Source organism: Myxine glutinosa, chromosome 2 (genome assembly GCF_964187855.1).
Source record: "Myxine glutinosa chromosome 2, kmMyxGlut1.1, whole genome shotgun sequence".
Classification (NCBI taxonomy): Eukaryota; Metazoa; Chordata; class Myxini; order Myxiniformes; family Myxinidae; genus Myxine; species Myxine glutinosa.
Window position 1 is genome coordinate 262,496,458 of NC_136262.1, and position 18,008 is coordinate 262,514,465.

At 43.4% G+C, this 18,008-nt stretch overlaps 1 protein-coding gene across 12 annotated transcripts in view; it reads right to left on the reverse strand.

Annotated features, from left to right (window-relative positions):
- Nucleotides 1–9,523: 9,523 nt before the first annotated feature.
- The window catches only part of XRCC4 (X-ray repair cross complementing 4), a 105,395-nt gene continuing 96,910 nt past the window's right edge, over nt 9,524–18,008 (reverse strand). For 4 of the 12 annotated variants that reach the window (XM_078772512.1, XM_068105778.2, XM_078772509.1 and 1 more), the window contains 3 exons: nt 12,763–12,855; nt 10,949–11,047; nt 9,524–10,615 (listed from right to left, as the gene is read on the reverse strand). In XM_078772512.1, the coding sequence (XP_078628638.1) occupies nt 10,491–10,615; nt 10,949–11,047; nt 12,763–12,855 (317 nt within the window). In that variant the 3' untranslated portion in view covers nt 9,524–10,490. Of the gene's footprint in view, nt 10,616–10,938; nt 11,048–12,762; nt 12,856–18,008 lie in introns of all 12 variants that reach the window. The other 8 variants (XM_078772517.1, XM_078772516.1, XM_078772515.1 and 5 more) reach the window with 6 other exon arrangements.

The window sequence follows — 18,008 nt, forward strand, 5'->3', positions numbered from 1 at the left end:
CCCACTTTTCCTGATACATGTTGTGTACAACCTGCAGACAGATGTCACCGCCTCCTCCTCCTATTCTAATTTCCCACTTTTCCTGGGACATGTTGTGTACAACCTGCAGACAGATGTCACCGCCTCCTCCTCCTATTCTAATTTCCCACTTTTCCTGGGACATGTTGTGTACAACCTGCAGACAGATGTCACCGCCTCCTCCCCCTATTCTAATTTCCCACTTTTCCTGGGACATGTTGTGTACAACCTGCAGACAGATCTCACCGCCTCCTCCTCCTATTCTAATTTCCCACTTTTCCTGGGACATGTTGTGTACAACCTGCAGACAGATGTCACCGCCTCCTCCTCCTATTCTAATTTCCCACTTTTCCTGGGACATGTTGTGTACAACCTGCAGACAGATGTCACCGCCTCCTCCTCCTATTCTAATTTCCCACTTTTCCTGGTACATGTTGTGTACAACCTGCAGACAGATGTCACCGCCTCCTCCTCCTATTCTAATTTCCCACTTTTCCTGGGACATGTTGTGTACAACCTGCAGACAGATGTCACCGCCTCCTCCTCCTATTCTAGTTTCCCACTTGTCCTGGGACATGTTGTGTACAACCTGCAGACAGATGTCACCGCCTCCTCCTCCTATTCTAATTTCCCACTTTTCCTGGGACATGTTGTGTATAACCTGCAGACAGTTCTCACCACCTCCTCCTCCACCCTCACACCCTTTATCGTTTCCATAAAAAGCTCGTGCTAATTTCCTCCAATTATTCCATAAGTTTGCTTTGTGTTACATCGTTAGGTAAGCCATAAATATCGATTTCCGATCGATCTTCCACATTACGATTGCCTCCACATGGACAAATGTGTTTCTTGGAAATTCCTCACTCGCACCAAACACCTTGATTCTTGTACCAAAACACTCGACATTCAAATATAAGAACAAGGTCAAACACACCTGTTTCAGTGCCTTGGATTTGTCATTACATGGCATTTAAATAAAAAATAATTAATAATACAACGTATTAGAATAATGAGCGAGCTAAATCGACTTGATTCAGGATGTAATTCCCAATGGAAGAAGAAAACATTATCGACCTTTTGCTATATTAACATTATTTATGTGAAAATGTGAAAAAATTCCCTTTTTCCCCTTCACCATACATTACCCTCTTTCTTCCCATTTACCAACATCCTCCCTTTCTTTCCCTGATCCTATTTTACTCGATTCCTTCCCTTTACCACTTTAACCCCTTCCACACATGTAATACACTTCCGTTAACACACACACGGATTTCAACTGTGGATTTATAGTAGGATTGATTATTAAAATGATCCTTTCATATCCTCACTTGGGAGCTTCAACATATGCTTTGGAATTTTCATCTTACTATAATTCACCAAATGTCCGTCCGTCCGTTCCCAGGTACCGCAAAAACGGCTCAACCGATCGCAACGATATTTTGGGTGGGTATTCCTGGGACCCCTGGGAGTAAAATAGGCTATATTGTTTTTCCAATTTTTTTTTCCAATTTTCCAGTTTTTCCAAACACGATGGAATAATATTTACCGATATGAACAGTGATGTGGCTTTTATTGAAATTCTACAAATACTGTTTCGATTTTGATAAGAATTACGAACCTGCAGCGAATGAGGAAGTGGACAGATGACGGCAATGCGCGGGTTTGATAATATCCAAATACAACCGTCATTTATTCGTAATATTAAATCGTTAAACGTTAATCGTTTTATTTTGAATTAATCATTTGTTAAAGTTAATCGTTAATCGTTAATCATTTTGTTAAAGTATCAATGGATGATTGGAATTGAGTGAATACAATTACGATTTTGAATTCGTAATTGTATTCACCCAACCGTACGGAACTTCACATCAGGATTTAAATATTTGTTTATGTCACAAATATTGATAAAAGTTAATTTTATTAATGTGTATTTGTGATTGGAGTTATGCTGTTTGGAATGAAAAAAGAGATATCGAGTTCAAGTGAATGATGGAATGCCGTGACGGTTTCTACTTTCTAAGTGTGATATTCGCGGATCGCCATATGCAGATTCGCCATTGACTGGGTATGGAACAAACGTACCCGTTTGTTTGCGAACGGGTACGTTTTTCATGGAAGTCCTTCACGAACTTGCTGTCCATGTCTGACGTGCGACTGAAGGTGCTACAGGAATGTGGAATTTTTTGGTTTCATCCTTTAGTATTCGCCGTTTCTGCATTGTCCGTTTGCTTCTGGCCTCCCACCCGTACATAGCACGGGTATCTCACCAGTAATTTAAATTCTGACACTTGCTCTTTAAAACACCATTAAATAATAAATAAATGATGTGGGAAGAGAGAGTTGTGTAAAACATTTGTAACGGTTTTCACGTTAAACATCTACGGTGTAAAACGAATCTTGTTCATGCACAAACTCTTTTTTTGGAGAATTTTGGAATGGTGAACTTTCTCTAAACATGGATCCCAAATTGGAGTCTTGAAAGGTCTCCCGAAGCCCCATGTTATCTTAAAGCATTAAAACCAAGTTTAAATTGTGCAGCCCCAGATGGACTTATTCCGAAGCAGGGGCTTTATGGATTGGGTTTCGTCCATCTGTCCGTGTGTCCGTCCACAACCATATGTCAGACATGTATGGATGGGTTTGGTTCGTACTTGGCGCAAAGACAATACATGACCATACACATATGCACATCATTTTGTTTCAATATGTGATCAAAGATGGCTGATTGGCGGCCATTTTAGTTGTAAAAACCCCGATGTTGAACACATCCCCAACCATTTCTCGGACATGCATTTACGAGTCCTGTTCAAATTTGAGAGACGGATAAAGAATGATGGCTAACATATGCACATCATTTGTTTTGGAGATCAGCTCCAAGATGGCCGACTGGTGGCCATTTCGTTCGTTAAACGTGTCCCCAACCATTTATTGAACATGCATGGTCTGATTTTGCCCAAGCTTGGCACAAGTACAGCACATGACGGCATACACGTGCACCTCACATTATTTTGCAATCTGATCAAAGATGGCCGACTGGTAGACTGCCGGACATTTTAGTTGTAAAAATCCCGATATTGAACACGTCCCTCAACCATTCCTTGGACGTGCATTTAACGACGTTGTTCAAACGTCGCACACAGATAATAAATGACTTTTAGACTCGGTGTCAGCAATAATTGAGAACAATCCACACACGCGGGAAAATGCAGAGATATATTTTTTAAAATCGCGTCATGGTGTATCATACACCGCCCAACATGACACCGCCGGCAATGTGTCGATATATATTAAAAATTCGCTTTTGCTTTTCCGTTATGATATATTACTATTTCGTTTGATGATAGTCGTCACAAAAACGTCAACAATGATGCCGACATATATTTCTTCGTTTTTATTTCATTCAACATATTAGCCGGAAGTAAAATATGTTTCAGGAAATTACCGAGAGATATTTCTTCGTTTTTTTTATTAGTTATGTGCGCATACACTTTAAATAGGTTTATTTGAAATCTTTAATTTTCCACAAACATTCCACACACGCGGGAAAATGCAGAGATATATTTTTTAAAATCGCGTCATGGTGTATCATACACCGCCCAACATGACACCGACGGCAATGTGTCGATATCTATTTTAAATTCGATATATCATTTCATTTTTCACAGTCGCTAACATAGTTTTAGACTCGGTTGAAAAAAAACGAGAAGAAAATCCGATGAAAGTTGCCGTTTATAGAACGAAATGAATTCTCAAATGCCTGTAACTTCAAGGCCATTGAGTCTCTCTCACGCCTTTATCTCCAATCTAACTCACCATATGATTTCATTTTTATCGATGGTTTTAGAGTCGGTGTCAGCAATAATTGAGAACATTCCACACACGCGGGAAAATGCAGATATATTTTTTTAAATCGCGTCATGGTGTATCATACACCGCCTAACATGACACCGACGGCAACGTGTCGATACATATTAAAAATTCGATATATCATTTCATTTTTCACAGTCGCTAACATAGTTTTCGACTCGGTTGAAAAAAAACGGGAAGGAAATCCAATGAAAGTTGCCGTTTATAGAACGAAATGAATTCTCAAACGCCTGTAACTTCAACTTCAAGGCCATTGAGTCTCTCTCACGCCTTTATCTCCAATCTAACTCACCATATGATTTCATTTTTATCGATGGTTTTGGACTCGGTGTCAGCAATAATTGAGAACATTCCACACACGCGGGAAAATGCAGAGATATATTTTTAAAAATCGCGTCATGGTGTATCATACACCGCCCAACATGACACCGACGGCAACGTGTCGATATATATTAAAAATTCGCTTTTGCTTTTCCGTTATGATATATTACTATTTCGTTTGATGATAGTCGTCACAAAAACGTCAACAATGATGCCGACATATATTTCTTCGTTTTTATTTAATTCAACATTATTAGCCGGAAGTAAAATATGTTTCAGGAAATTACCGAGAGATATTTCTTCGTTTTTTAAAATTAGTTATGTGCGAATACACTTTAAATAGGTTTATTTGAAATCTTTAATTTTCCACAATATAATTTACTTGCCATTTATCATTTGATGATTACGAGACAAATTCCTCTTGAGGATCGTGACAATTCATGCGCTGCGTGGAAACTTCTATTTCCAAAATGAATGAGACGATCGATGAAGAACGCAGACTTGAACAGGATGCAGCAAGAAAACGAATGAGACGGGCGAACGAGTCCATCGACGAACGTCAATGCAAACTTGCGGGGTCACCCGTGGGAATCCCACGGGTGACCCCGCTAGTAATAAATGATGCCTTACATATGCACGTCATTTTCTTTCAAGATCAGATCCAAGATGGCTGCCTGGCGGCCTTTTGTTACTTAAACGTGCCCGCAACCATTTCTCGGACATGTATGGACTGATTTTGTTCAAACTTGGCACAAAGACAATATGACAGCATACATATGCACGTCATTTGTTTTGTAATCTGACCAAAGATGGCCGACTGGCGGCCTTTACCTCCGTACAGCAAAATCGCTAAAACCACGGTTGGGAGGGAGGAGAGGGGCGATGGCATTTCTTGCCTCTTCTCCTTGTTTGCAATGTTATTTTCTGACTTATTTTAGTCAAATTTTCCTGATCTGGATGCCAATGACGTCACCATACAGTAAATTATTTTGAGGGGTGCTTACATGGGGGTCCCCAGATCCCACCCCCCTCAACGATATACCTCATACAAGTTCCTTCCCGAGTTCCCTTGATATCCCATCCGATATTCCCATTCCTTCAGTCTGCAGACGCCTTAGCTTTTGGAGTCATCTATTTATTTTATTTGCCAACATTGCAGAATTTTTTCCTCCCCTTCTCTCCGAAACTCCACTCAGCTCCTTTCCTTCTCCTACCATCCCACATTCTTTTATTTTCCTCAATTTACTCCCTACCCATACGTACATAATAAAGAGATACCTCCATTCCTCTCCTCTTCCCTTGTGGTCCTTTTCTCACTGTTGGCATTTCCAATTTCCTCCCTTCCATTTTTACGTGTAACAAGTCGATGCCTTATAAAGGGGATTTGCTTTAACAATATTACGCATCAGGTGTATGGAAAGGTGAATTTGGAATGCTCTTTTCAATACTCGGTATGACTTTCTCGGTATCTCGGTACTCGGTATGCACATACTGTCCTACCATACAATGCCCAAGGCCCTGAAATCGTCGACGTATAAGGGGGGAGGGAGGGGTTGGACCTCCCAAAATAGGTGTTTGCTCTCTTCTCCGAAACTACACACACTATTTTGATGAAAGTTGGCCAGAAGCTGAATATCTGATGCCTCTGCACTCATTGACTCAAGGTGTATTGACCGCATCAAAATCTTCACTCTTTGTGGAGGTCTACATAAGGATTTTGACCTCCCAAAACAGGTATTTGCTCTCTTCTTCGAAACTACACGCAATTCCGATGAAACCTGATCACAACCTTCATCGCCCGTGACGTACCAAAGTTTCTTCACGGCATTAAAAATATCAGGGTCTGAGGGGTGTGTGGGATGGATTGAGTGACTGTTGATCTTGATCCAGGTGAGCTTCAGGAGCCGCGGTCCTATTTTGATACACTTGGGACTTAATGTCCCAATTGTTTACAGAGATGAAAATTATATATCCTGTTTTTTTTGTTTGTTTGTTTGTTTTTGTATAAAAGATCGAGGCTCGTGTAAGAGCTAACATAAATGACAAAAAAAACAAACGGACACATAAGACGAAATAAAGCGAGCGGGAGACAAGATGGGAAGAGGGGGGAGCACACAAGTACATTTGAGAGCAGGGACATCGGGAGATCTGTGCGAGGTAGAGGGCTTCGGGGGAGTTGGGAGAGGTATAAAACACATGGACACAGCAAGGACTTCCAGGAAAGAAATAAGTCAGTATTTCTTAAAAGTGTATCTGGGGTGAATTAACAGGGGTAGAAAAGATCAAGGTGTTGGATGGGGGAAGATAAGAGATGGTGATGAACAGCTGTTTTAAAGACCTGGAGGGAGGAGTGGGATTGAAGAGAGTGAGGGAGTTTGTTCCAGAGGCGGGAGAAAAGAGGAATGAAGGAGTGAAGGTGAGCAGAGAGTCTTGATTTTGGTAGTTTAACCATAAGAGGGTTGCTGGCAGATCTTGTGCGACCTGTCGGAATATTTGCGGGACAGAGCCCAGAGAGAGCTGGGGGGGCAAGGCCGGAGAGGAGTCGGTAGAAGACGGAAAGACCACCAACCTGCCTGCGGTGAGTGAGTGAAAGGCCCTCGGAGTTAGATTCATCGTGGGAGATTCCAATGATTCTGAAAGCTTTGGTTTCAACAACGTGAAGCCGAGCTAGGTGTGAAGCAGGAGCACCTGCCCAGAGGGGGGAACAGTATTCCAATGAGCTGCGGATGAAAGCCTTGTATGTGGTGAGGAGCTCAGGTGTGTCAAGGAAGGACTTCGCATGACGGAGGATGCCCAGTCGGCGACTGGCTTTGGAGGCCAGCTTAGAAATGTGGTTTTCCCAAGAAAGATCATGGCAGATAGTGAGACCCAAGAGATTGAGTGACAGAACTTATTGGAGAGGATTGTTCAGAAAGTGGATGGGAGGGTTTTCCAATCGGTCTTTTCGGACAGACATAGTGAGGGTGGGATTTGTCAGGATTGAAAGACATGTTCCACTCGTTTGACCAGTCTGTGATTTTGTCCAGGTCTGCAGTGAGTGAGGAGGCTGCAGATGCCGATCTGAGGGATGAGGTATGGAGCGGCAGAGAGTGGAGTCATCAGCAAAGAGATAGAGAGGATTTTCCAGAGAGTCGGAGAGATCATTGATGCAGACCAGAAATAGCACAGGGCCCAGAACACTGCCTTGTGGAACTCCAGCCTGAACAGGAAGAGGAGATGAGAGAAATCCATTCAGGGCCACACGTTGACTACGACGAGAGAGGAAGTCCGCAAGCCATGCGTGGAGATTTCCATGGATACCATAGGAGGAGAGTTTGGTGAGCAGAGCTGGGTGCCAGACCGTATCGAAGGCACGTGATATGTCAAGGGAGACAGCTCTAATTTCTTGTTTGGCATTGAGGACCTCCATCCATTGTTGAGAAAGCAGAAGCAACATGTCCAGAGTTGAGTGACTAGGTCTGAAACCAAATTGATGATCAGAGATCAAGCCATTGGAGAAGAGGACAGATTTCATATCCGAAGCAATGATGGATTCCATGACTTTGCTGATAATTGGGAGCATGCTGATTGGTCTGTAGTTGCAAGGATCTGTTTTTGCACCTTTTTTGTGTAAAGCGGTAATGTTGGCTGATTTCCAAGCTGAAGGCAGATGACCTTGAGCAAAAGAGAGGGTGAAGAGAACAGAGCGAGGGTGAGATGGAGCGGCAGAGCAGGATTTTAGGATCTGTGGGCTGATTCATAATACAATACAAGCCTTTTATTGTACATGCTAATGACTATAATTCACATGTACGACACCACACAAACCAACCCGACTGTGTTTGATCATTTGTGACAAATACTGTACTCGTACGTTTTTATAAAGGTAAGTGGAAAGTTACTCACCTCTCCGCGTCGTACTTTTTGATATGCCCTTCGAGACACGGTGGTTGTGCGGTGACCTGCCATTGCTAACCTTGTCGGCGATTCGGTTTTGTCCACGTTGTTTTCCTCCTGGCATTTGGTGTTCGATTTGCCGTTGAAATTTTTTGGGATGGCATGTAGTTTGTCAGTTTACTCCTCTGATGAGCAAATCTTGAATATTTCTCTTGAAGGAATCAATGTCATGCTTTGTTACAGTGAAAATCTCCTATGTAATGTGATGTATTCAGGCCTTTATAATCATAGAAATCTCTGAGAAGCACAATAAACTACTACTTTATCCCTTCTGTTTGCACACCAATGGAACACAAATATTTTAGGGCCTTTCACTCACTCACCGCAGGCAGGTTGGTGGTCTTTCCGTCTTCTACCGACTCCTCTCCGGCCTTGCCCCCCCCCCCCCAGCACTCTCTGGGCTCTGTCCCCCAAATATTCCGACAGGTCGCACAAGATCTGCCTGCAACCCTCTTATGGTTAAACTGCCAAAATCAAGACTCTCTGCTCACCTTCACTCCTTCATTCCTCTTTTCTCCCGCCTCTGGAACAAACTCCCTCACTCTCTTCAATCCCACTCCTCCCTCCAGGTCTTTAAAGCAGCTGTTCACCACCATCTCTTATCTTCCCCCATCCAAAACCTTGATCTTTTCTACCCCCGCTAATTCACCCCAGATCCACCTTGTTTGAAATTCCAACTTCTTTCCTGGAAGTTGAAGCAGTGTCCATGTGTTTTATACCTTTCCCACCCTCTTCCCCCTGCCTTCCTATGCCTCCTCCCCCCAAGCCCTCTCCCTCCCACAGATCTCCCGATGTCCCTGTTCCCTGCTGTTGTACTTGTGTGCTTCCCTCTCTCTCCCCATCTTATCTCCCACTCCCTTTATTGTATGTTTTGTGTGTCCGTTTGTTTTTTTTGTGATTGATGTTAGCTCTTACATGAGCCTCGATTTTGTATACAACAACAAAAAAAAACAAAAAAAAATTCCCATTCATTCAACAATATTACCGGAACATCTATTTGGTGTCATCCGTCGATATTGTCACACATAGATGGACGTCACACATAGCTTCCAAGGAATATGCATGGTTAAATAAAAGCTGATAATAATCAATTGCTCACCAATTTTATTGAACTTTAAGATTCTTTTTGAAAACTTATCAAGTTCAGTGTTAATCAATTTAGTTCAGTGACAATTATCTGAGGTTCAATATCAATCCTTCAAAAAGCCTTTGGACCAATGATGCCACCGCGTCGAACAGCTGAAATTGTTCCTTTGTCCGAGCTTGAAAATATCGCAAACCTGACCACGAAATAGAAAGTAAAAAAAAAAACTTCAGGTGTCCAGAAAGGGACCCGTCTCACCTTTTGATTCCCACACAAGGAGATTAAAACACATGCGGAGAAGAGTATAAGATTTTATTAAGATCGTACAGCAGGCCGGCTGGGACTTGCAGATCGATATTGACAAAGGAAGCGAATGATTGAGAAAAACAACTGATATGTGAAGCTGAGAGATTGAACAAAACAAACAACTTTCCCTTTTACATCACACAAAATAGCGACAGCTAAAAGTTTTCATCCGAAACAATTTAATCTTGATACTTGATACAAGTCAAATATGTGATGCAAGGAAAGAATGAAGACTGACCGGAGGAGTTTAAACGGTACAATTGTCATCCATCCATGTAAAGCTTCCAAAACTACTTATCGGTTTAAAATATTGGTTCAAACTTTACTTTGACAACCTCAATTTTTTTAACAATTGGAATACCACCAGATTGTGAAAAAAGAGCATTTAAAAAAGACAAAGCATAAGCCTGATGTGGACATTTTACCCAAGGCTCCTTTGTGTGACATCATTTAAGTTGCATTCCAGAAAGATTAGAGCAATAAGATTAGAAGGATAATCCTAAAATGTGTCTCACCTTTACATCTCACCTTGTCGCACCTAACCAGATTCGGTGGCCTAATATCATGGATTCTTCACCCAGCCCTGTGTTTCTACACTTGATTTACTCCACACCTACCCTCCACCTCACCCCCAGCCTAATCCCGACCTCCCACTCCCCCTTCTCTTCTTCCTCCTGCACCATGTTCGTTAGGGGGCACTGACAGTTTCTCCAAATGGAAATCCGAGTTCAAAGCTCGACATTGCGCAATTGAGGTGAAGTTGCCCAACTGACGGGTTTGCTCGGAAGACTCAAAGAAATGCACACACGCAAGCAGGACATTTGGACCACCGAGTCTGCACCAAAACTCGATCCGGCACTTCAAGAAGCTGCTCATTGTGCCCACTTACAGCCAATCCCAAACAGAGAAACCAAAGGTCACATAAGCACCTAAGGTCACATAAGGGTCACATATAAGGTCACAGGAGCACATGCTTTTCAAAATATACAATGAGATCTTTCATGTCCACAACTCGAATGCAGATGAAAGCCGCCACCTTAAGCCCGCATCTACAGGTCATGCTCAGAGATGCAGCTCCCCCTGCTGGCACAGCATCAGAAAAGCAGTTTTATTCTCCGAATCTGAGCCAATTTGAGATCGAACCGACGAGACAATTCAATAGAGGGCTGAATGTTACCAACTGATCTTTTACGAGGTTAAGGGAATCAATAACCAATGGTCACCAAGATGTACAGGACAAGGAGGTGCAAACCTGAGGATTGTAAAGATGTATTTTTTAAAAGTCAAAAAAAAACCAAAATCTAAAATAAACTTTTTGGTTTAAAACATTCAAACAATTATTTGATCAAGTGGAAAAATAACCCAGGAAACAAGAACAAATGAAGTAGGTATGAAAAATTGCTTACCTTTCCTCACCTGTTTCCCACGTAACTGCAGGCTGCTTCATGCGTCTCCTTTTAGTTGGTGCCAACATTTCTTCCAATGCATCACCAAACAAGCAAGGGGGTTTCTCACCTTGAGAAATACAGTTCGAGGTTCCATTAGCCACAGCATGCAGCGGTTTGGGCAGATTCAGATTGGCAAAGGTGGGGTAATCACATGGAATCGAGCATCACCTGGAGGCCTACCATGCCAGGCATAGGCAGGGCTTTGTTCTTCATTCAGAAAAACATATCCTTACACGATAAAGCATTTGAAGAATCAATAAATGCAAGTTATCTGTTTGTGGGATAATGCAATGCAACGATGTTGTGACGTCTAAGTTGAAAAAAAGCGAAAACGTTTTAATTGCTCAAGAAGACGTTGCGCGCTGTCGTCAACGACTTCACCTGAGGCGCGTGCGATTTGCACTTCTGGAAGAGGAAGAGACTTCCGGAAGACTCTTGCGGTCGTTCGATTTGGAATCTTCTCTTCTCGGAAGCTCTTCTGCCTCTTCCAAAAATCCAGCAGAAGAGGCACGGGCTCTTCGAAAGCAAAATGGCCTCGCCTAATTTCAGTCACGGAGAAACGCTGCTGGTTATACTTAGGCAGCAAAACTTGCAAGTGAAAACACAATCTGGATATTTGCATCAACTTGTGATGTAGTGTCATCTTTATCTAATTCTTCCATCATGAGCGCGAGTAATACATGTTTGGCCGCCATCTTGCTTCTCTTCTGCCTGTTCGGCGCAAAGCAATCTTCCAGAAGAGGCTTCTGTCTTCGGAAGAGACCAAATCGCACGCGCCTCTGGATTTAAGACATCACACTGCACCAATCTGCGAGCTGTCGTGACAAATCTTTCAAATTTATTGAACAATAAAATGTCCTTCAGTCTTATGGTGCTAGTAGGCCAAGCTTCACACACAAATTGACACCGGCTTGCAGATTGTAACGACGAAGGACATTACGAGATATCAATGTACTTTTAAAAGAATTCCAAGGGCAGGAGTAAACCAGGGTCACATCATGAGTCGTTTACTAATGTACAAAGTTTACAACCACTCAATCCTCAATATCATGCACCCAACAACACCCCATGCCACCTCCTCTGATTTACCCACGAGAGGTCATGGCTGGTGGTGAGATCCAAAAGGTAAAAGAACTGAATATCGTCTAGACTCTAAAGGTTGATCATAGACCTAGACATGTGTGCTTGCTTCACAGTCCTTGTGGAGAGAAACTGGCAGGATGTGGGACCAACCTGGATCTTCAGTATTTTTCATCTTTTTGAGGGCTTCTGTTGGCATTCTGTCACTGAAACAGGGAACTGTTTGACAAAATGTCCTTGGCATTTTCAAAAAGTGAAAGTTTTTGATGAAAACAGAGATCACGAAGGAAAACCAAGAAGAGAATAGAGCTCAAATGCTAGTTTACGGTACATGAGCCTCCCAGGTAGAGCAGCTCACACGAAGCCATCAAAGGCTGCGCGCTTGGCACGTGGAGTGAGTCGGCCAGAGGCATGAAGACGATGGATGCTACGGGTAGAGAGCTTGGCAAGGAGAGCCAGGTGTCAGACTGTGAAAAGCACAGGATATGTCCAGGTACACTGCTCTCGTTTTGGATCAAGGGTCACATTGTGATGTGAGAAATAGCAGTTTGTCCAGAGATCAAAAAAAACATTCGTCGTCGGTGCAAAAACAAACTGGTGATTACATCAATGGAGAAAAGGAATGGCAATGTCAGCAGTGAATATGCTGCAGCTAGACTCCATTGCTTCACTTATTATGGGAACGAGCAGAACAGTACGTACTTGAACGGATCTGTGTTTGTACTCTTTTGGTGCATCCAGGTAGTGTTCGCAATCTTCCAGGCAGAGGGTAGGCATCCTGAAACGAAGGCCCTGCTGAAAAGGACAGACAAAGGATAGGCCAGTTTGGGACAGCATCTTTTGGGAATACACACACTGATGACATCAGCACCCGAAGCTGGTATGTCAAGGTCATCCAGAAACTTGTTGGCCTTCTCAGGTGGAAAACTCAAGTGACCAAACCACAGTGGGTGAGGTAGCACAGAGGAGATCCGGAAGGAAGGGATGAGGATTCGCATTTGGGAAGGAAATACAGAGTACCATCATTCTGGCTTGTCGTGTTCAGCAATTCATGGAGACGTTGAGGGGATTGAAGGGCAAAATACACCAGATATCAACATCGTGCAAGAGGGAGACCAGTCAGAGGGAGTCCAGCTTTGAGATTGCTCCTCAAAGGCCGGTATTGCATTCTGGCTCGCCCGAGGACAGATGCTGCTGTCTTTGCAGAGCAATCTGTTTCACCCGGTTCGGTTTGTCTTCCAAGTTGAGAAAACGAGCTGCTTGGAATCGACTACCTCACCACAAGCCTCACCATGTGTACCAATTGGCTGAAAGAGGGGTAGGAGGGGTATGATAGCTGCAGAGGGATTTCATTAACTTGGGCATCATAAAGAACCGGCATTGGCGAAAGCCCTCCAAGGAGGGCGAGGAGAAAATGATAAATTCCATTCCTTGAGTACAAAAAGTAAGTTGAAGACCTTGCCAGCTGGCTCATGTGAATTTGCAGATTGAACGGCACTCGGGGAGCTCTCTAACTACAGTGAAGAAAATTACAACCTTAATGAGACACGGTGAGAGAAGCCAAATAGGGCTGAGAGAAGCTGCAGAGGTTAGGCAGAAAGTTGTGCTCATTACCAGATACGACTGGAAGGATAGCCGAGGGGTTTGCGCATTCCCCTATGAGCTGTCCAGCCTGGGTTTGAATACCGACTGGACTATAAACTACCATCCTGCTGTTTCGCAGGCAGGCCTCGAGGAATCAATGCGTGTGTCGTCCCTCACATGGACCTCAAACTGGGAGTTCCATCTGCCAACATTCGTTGGTGGATACTCAAGATCCTTCCGTGAGGCAGACTTTAAAAAAACAAAAATGAAACTGGTCCAATACCTGGAACATGACTTATAATCCAGGTTGGTCCCACATGCTCACAGTTTCTCTGCACAAGTCGTTCCCAAAGATTAGACGAGTCATCACCGCACCCTGAACAAATTACAAAATTCTGCCCTCACCTCCAGGGGGCACCGCATCGATCGCAGTTGTAGAAATACAAACTGATCGAGTCAAGCCTGGTGCCTCACACAGAAGGGTTCGGCAGCAATTGCCATGAATCGATGAAACATTCCCAATGCCCAACCAAACTGGAGTAAAGTCACCACATATCAGGAAAAGAAAGTTGGGATGGTTAGTTACCAAGAGAAACAAAAACACGTGCACACATCCTTTTGGTATACTGTGTGGTATTCACGGAAGATTCTCATGTGATATTGAAAGTATATCGAAGGTTGATAGTCCAGCATTAAGCAATGTCGTCTATGGAAGATGACAACTGTAAAGACTGAAATAAGTAATTGTGCACCGTTTGATCCCACATGGATCATCCAGGGACACTCTTGCCCAAGCAAAATTCATCTCTACCCACAGATACGTGTTGTCGGATGATGGTTCAGAGTTTCCATGAAATTTTTCTCAGTCATGCTTCATATTCGGCATGTGTATGGAATAATATCTGGGCATGAGGCACGTCAAATGAGCAAATTTGTAATTTTGATAAATAAATAAAAAAAACATTTTCCAGGAATGAATAGGATTTTCTTTTGAGGATTTTATATGCTTTTGCGAACCATTATTAAAATACATTTTACCATCTCAACGACCAACACATTTATTTATTTTAATGTAAAAGTTACATGTCCCATTTTTAAAGTCCTCGATGGGGACTTGCAACCTTGCCATTTGTAGAACATGCAAAAATAATGGTTCCATGTTCAATTTTGGGGTAATTAATACCATAGCAGAGTACCCGCCCAACGGCCCAAGCTCGCAACATGTTTTTCTGACACTCCCTTCGTTTGGGCAGTGTATAGGCAACAGACTGCTGCTTCAATCGCTCCTAAAAATGAAAATACCTGGGTTGCATACCTGAATCAAAAATGTGCGTACTGCTTATTATTCATTCGTATGCAGCACAGGGCCGTTGGCTTGGGGCGCAGCTGTGCTGCTGATGCAATGCTCTCTGCTGGAGAGGGCAGGAATTTGTGATTTGGCCATGTTACCGGCAATAGCTCACCGACTCCTTGCAAGGGACACCGTAGGAACTTTAGCATCTCTCAACAAATGCTGGCAGATGGGACACCCTGGTAACGTCCATCCGAGGCACAGCACACACACACATCGATGCCTCGCCTTGCTTGCAAGGCAGTTCATACCTGGGTCGGGATTCGAGCCCCGGATACACAGCTTGGAGGTGAGTGTGCGTACCTCCAGGCCATCACGTCAGCCCGCTTACTGCTTAGGCACATGTGTAATACATCGTGGTGATGTAGCTCGGATAATTCCAATTGCACCTCTCGCCCCCTCCCAAAGGATGAAAAAGACAAAGTTGGGGCGAAAATATCGTTTTTCAAAACTTGATGAAATTAAGTGAAACGTTCAAAACTTCAGGGTGCCCTCATGAATTCCTGAAAGTTTCAGCTTCCTAAATCAAATCTTCTCGGAGAAGTTGATGAAATATACACACATACATATGCATACATACATACACACACACACACACACACACACACACACACACACACACACACACACACACACACACACACACACACACACACACACACACACACACACACACACACACACACACACACACACACACATTGTCTACCCTGAACAATTACACAGCAACTCACATCAACAATGGTCGACGTATTCTGAGTAAAATGAAAATGGCGGCCGACAGTCACGTGCGCTGTGCAACATGAACCTCTTTATGCAAGAAAACATCAATAAAGCCCAAATTCATGGGACACAGTCTGCAGAATGCGGTGATGAGTCTCTTTCACGTAGTTGTGTTTAAATGGTGCAAAAGACCCCAAATTGCCATGAATTGGTTGTCATGTGGTGATCAATGTTCAAAAAGGGTCAAAATGGTGATCTTGAGCATTCTCACATGCAAGTAAATACAAGTAAACATTGAAATGTGTTAAACATTTAATGTTGGAGAATCTCCGGGTTACTGCAAATGGAATTGCAAAAATAATTCATGCCATTGTTTGAAGTATGGAAACAATCATGAATCCTCACTTGAGAAAAACCGACAGAACTTCTGTAACGCTCCTGGGGGAGGGTTCTTAAAGAAGATTGTGACTTGTAACGAGACCTCGGTCCATCATTTCACACCAGATTCAAAGCGAGCAGCTTTGGAATGGGGGAATTGTTTGGTTCACACCACAAGGTTTTTTAAAATCCAATGTCCGGCAGATCTCAGCCAGAAAGCTCATGGCAATCGTTTCGGGCCCTTATCGGTTTACTTAATGTGGAATTTCTTTGATATACAAGAAAACATCAATGCGCAGTACTATATTAATTTGTTTTCTCTCGAGAGGATGCAGGCTGATGGAAGAGCAAGATGACACTGCATGAACCGACAGTAGAGCAGCAACACAACTCCAGGCCAAAATGAGCAAACAGGAGACTAGAGTGAAAGGAGGAGGAGGAGGAAGCGCTGCAAAATGAACAAACAGGAGAATAGAGTGAAAGGAGGAGGAGGAGGAAGTGCTGCAAAATAAACAAACAGGAGACTAGAGTGAAAGGAGGAGGACGAGGAAGCACTGCAAAATGAACAAACAGGAGAATAGCGTGAAAGGAGGAGGAGGAGGAAGTGCTGCAAAATGAACAAACAGGAGACTAGAGTGAAAGGAGGAGGAGGAGGAAGCGCTGCAAAATGAACAAACAGGAGAATAGAGTGAAAGGAGGAGGAGGAAGTGCTGCAAAATAAACAAACAGAAGAATAGAGTGAAAGGAGGAGGAGGAAGTGCTGCAAAATAAACAAACAGGAGACGAGAGTGAAAGGAGGAGGAGGAGGAAGCGCTGCAAAATGAACAAACAGGAGAATAGAGTGAAAGGAGGAGGAGGAGGAAGTGCTGCAAAATAAACAAACAGGAGACTAGAGTGAAAGGAGGAGGACGAGGAAGCACTGCAAAATGAACAAACAGGAGAATAGCGTGAAAGGAGGAGGAGGAGGAAGTGCTGCAAAATGAACAAACAGGAGACTAGAGTGAAAGGAGGAGGAGGAGGAAGCGCTGCAAAATGAACAAACAGGAGAATAGAGTGAAAGGAGGAGGAGGAAGTGCTGCAAAATAAACAAACAGGAGACTAGAGTGAAAGGAGGAGGAGGAGGAAGCGCTGCAAAATGAACAAACAGGAGAATAGAGTGAAAGGAGGAGGAGGAAGTGCTGCAAAATAAACAAACAGGAGACTAGAGTGAAAGGAGGAGGACGAGGAAGCGCTGCAAAATGAACAAACAGGAGAATAGAGTGAAAGGAGGAGGAGGAGGAAGTGCTGCAAAATGAACAAACAGGAGACTAGAGTGAAAGGAGGAGGAGGAGGAAGCGCTGCAAAATGAACAAACAGGAGAATAGAGTGAAAGGAGGAGGAGGAAGTGCTGCAAAATAAACAAACAGGAGACTAGAGTGAAAGGAGGAGGAGGAGGAAGCGCTGCAAAATGAACAAACAGGAGAATAGAGTGAAAGGAGGAGGAGGAAGTGCTGCAAAATAAACAAACAGGAGACTAGAGTGAAAGGAGGAGGACGAGGAAGCGCTGCAAAATGAACAAACAGGAGAATAGAGTGAAAGGAGGAGGAGGAAGTGCTGCAAAATAAACAAACAGGAGACTAGAGTGAAAGGAGGAGGAGGAGGAAGTGCTGCAAAATGAACAAACAGGAGAATAGAGTGAAAGGAGGAGGAGGAGGAAGCGCTGCAAAATGAACAAACAGGAGAATAGAGTGAAAGGAGGAGGAGGAAGTGCTGCAAAATAAACAAACAGGAGACTAGAGTGAAAGGAGGAGGACGAGGAAGCGCTGCAAAATGAACAAACAGGAGAATAGAGTGAAAGGAGGAGGAGGAGGAAGTGCTGCAAAATGAACAAACAGGAGACTAGAGTGAAAGGAGGAGGAGGAGGAAGCGCTGC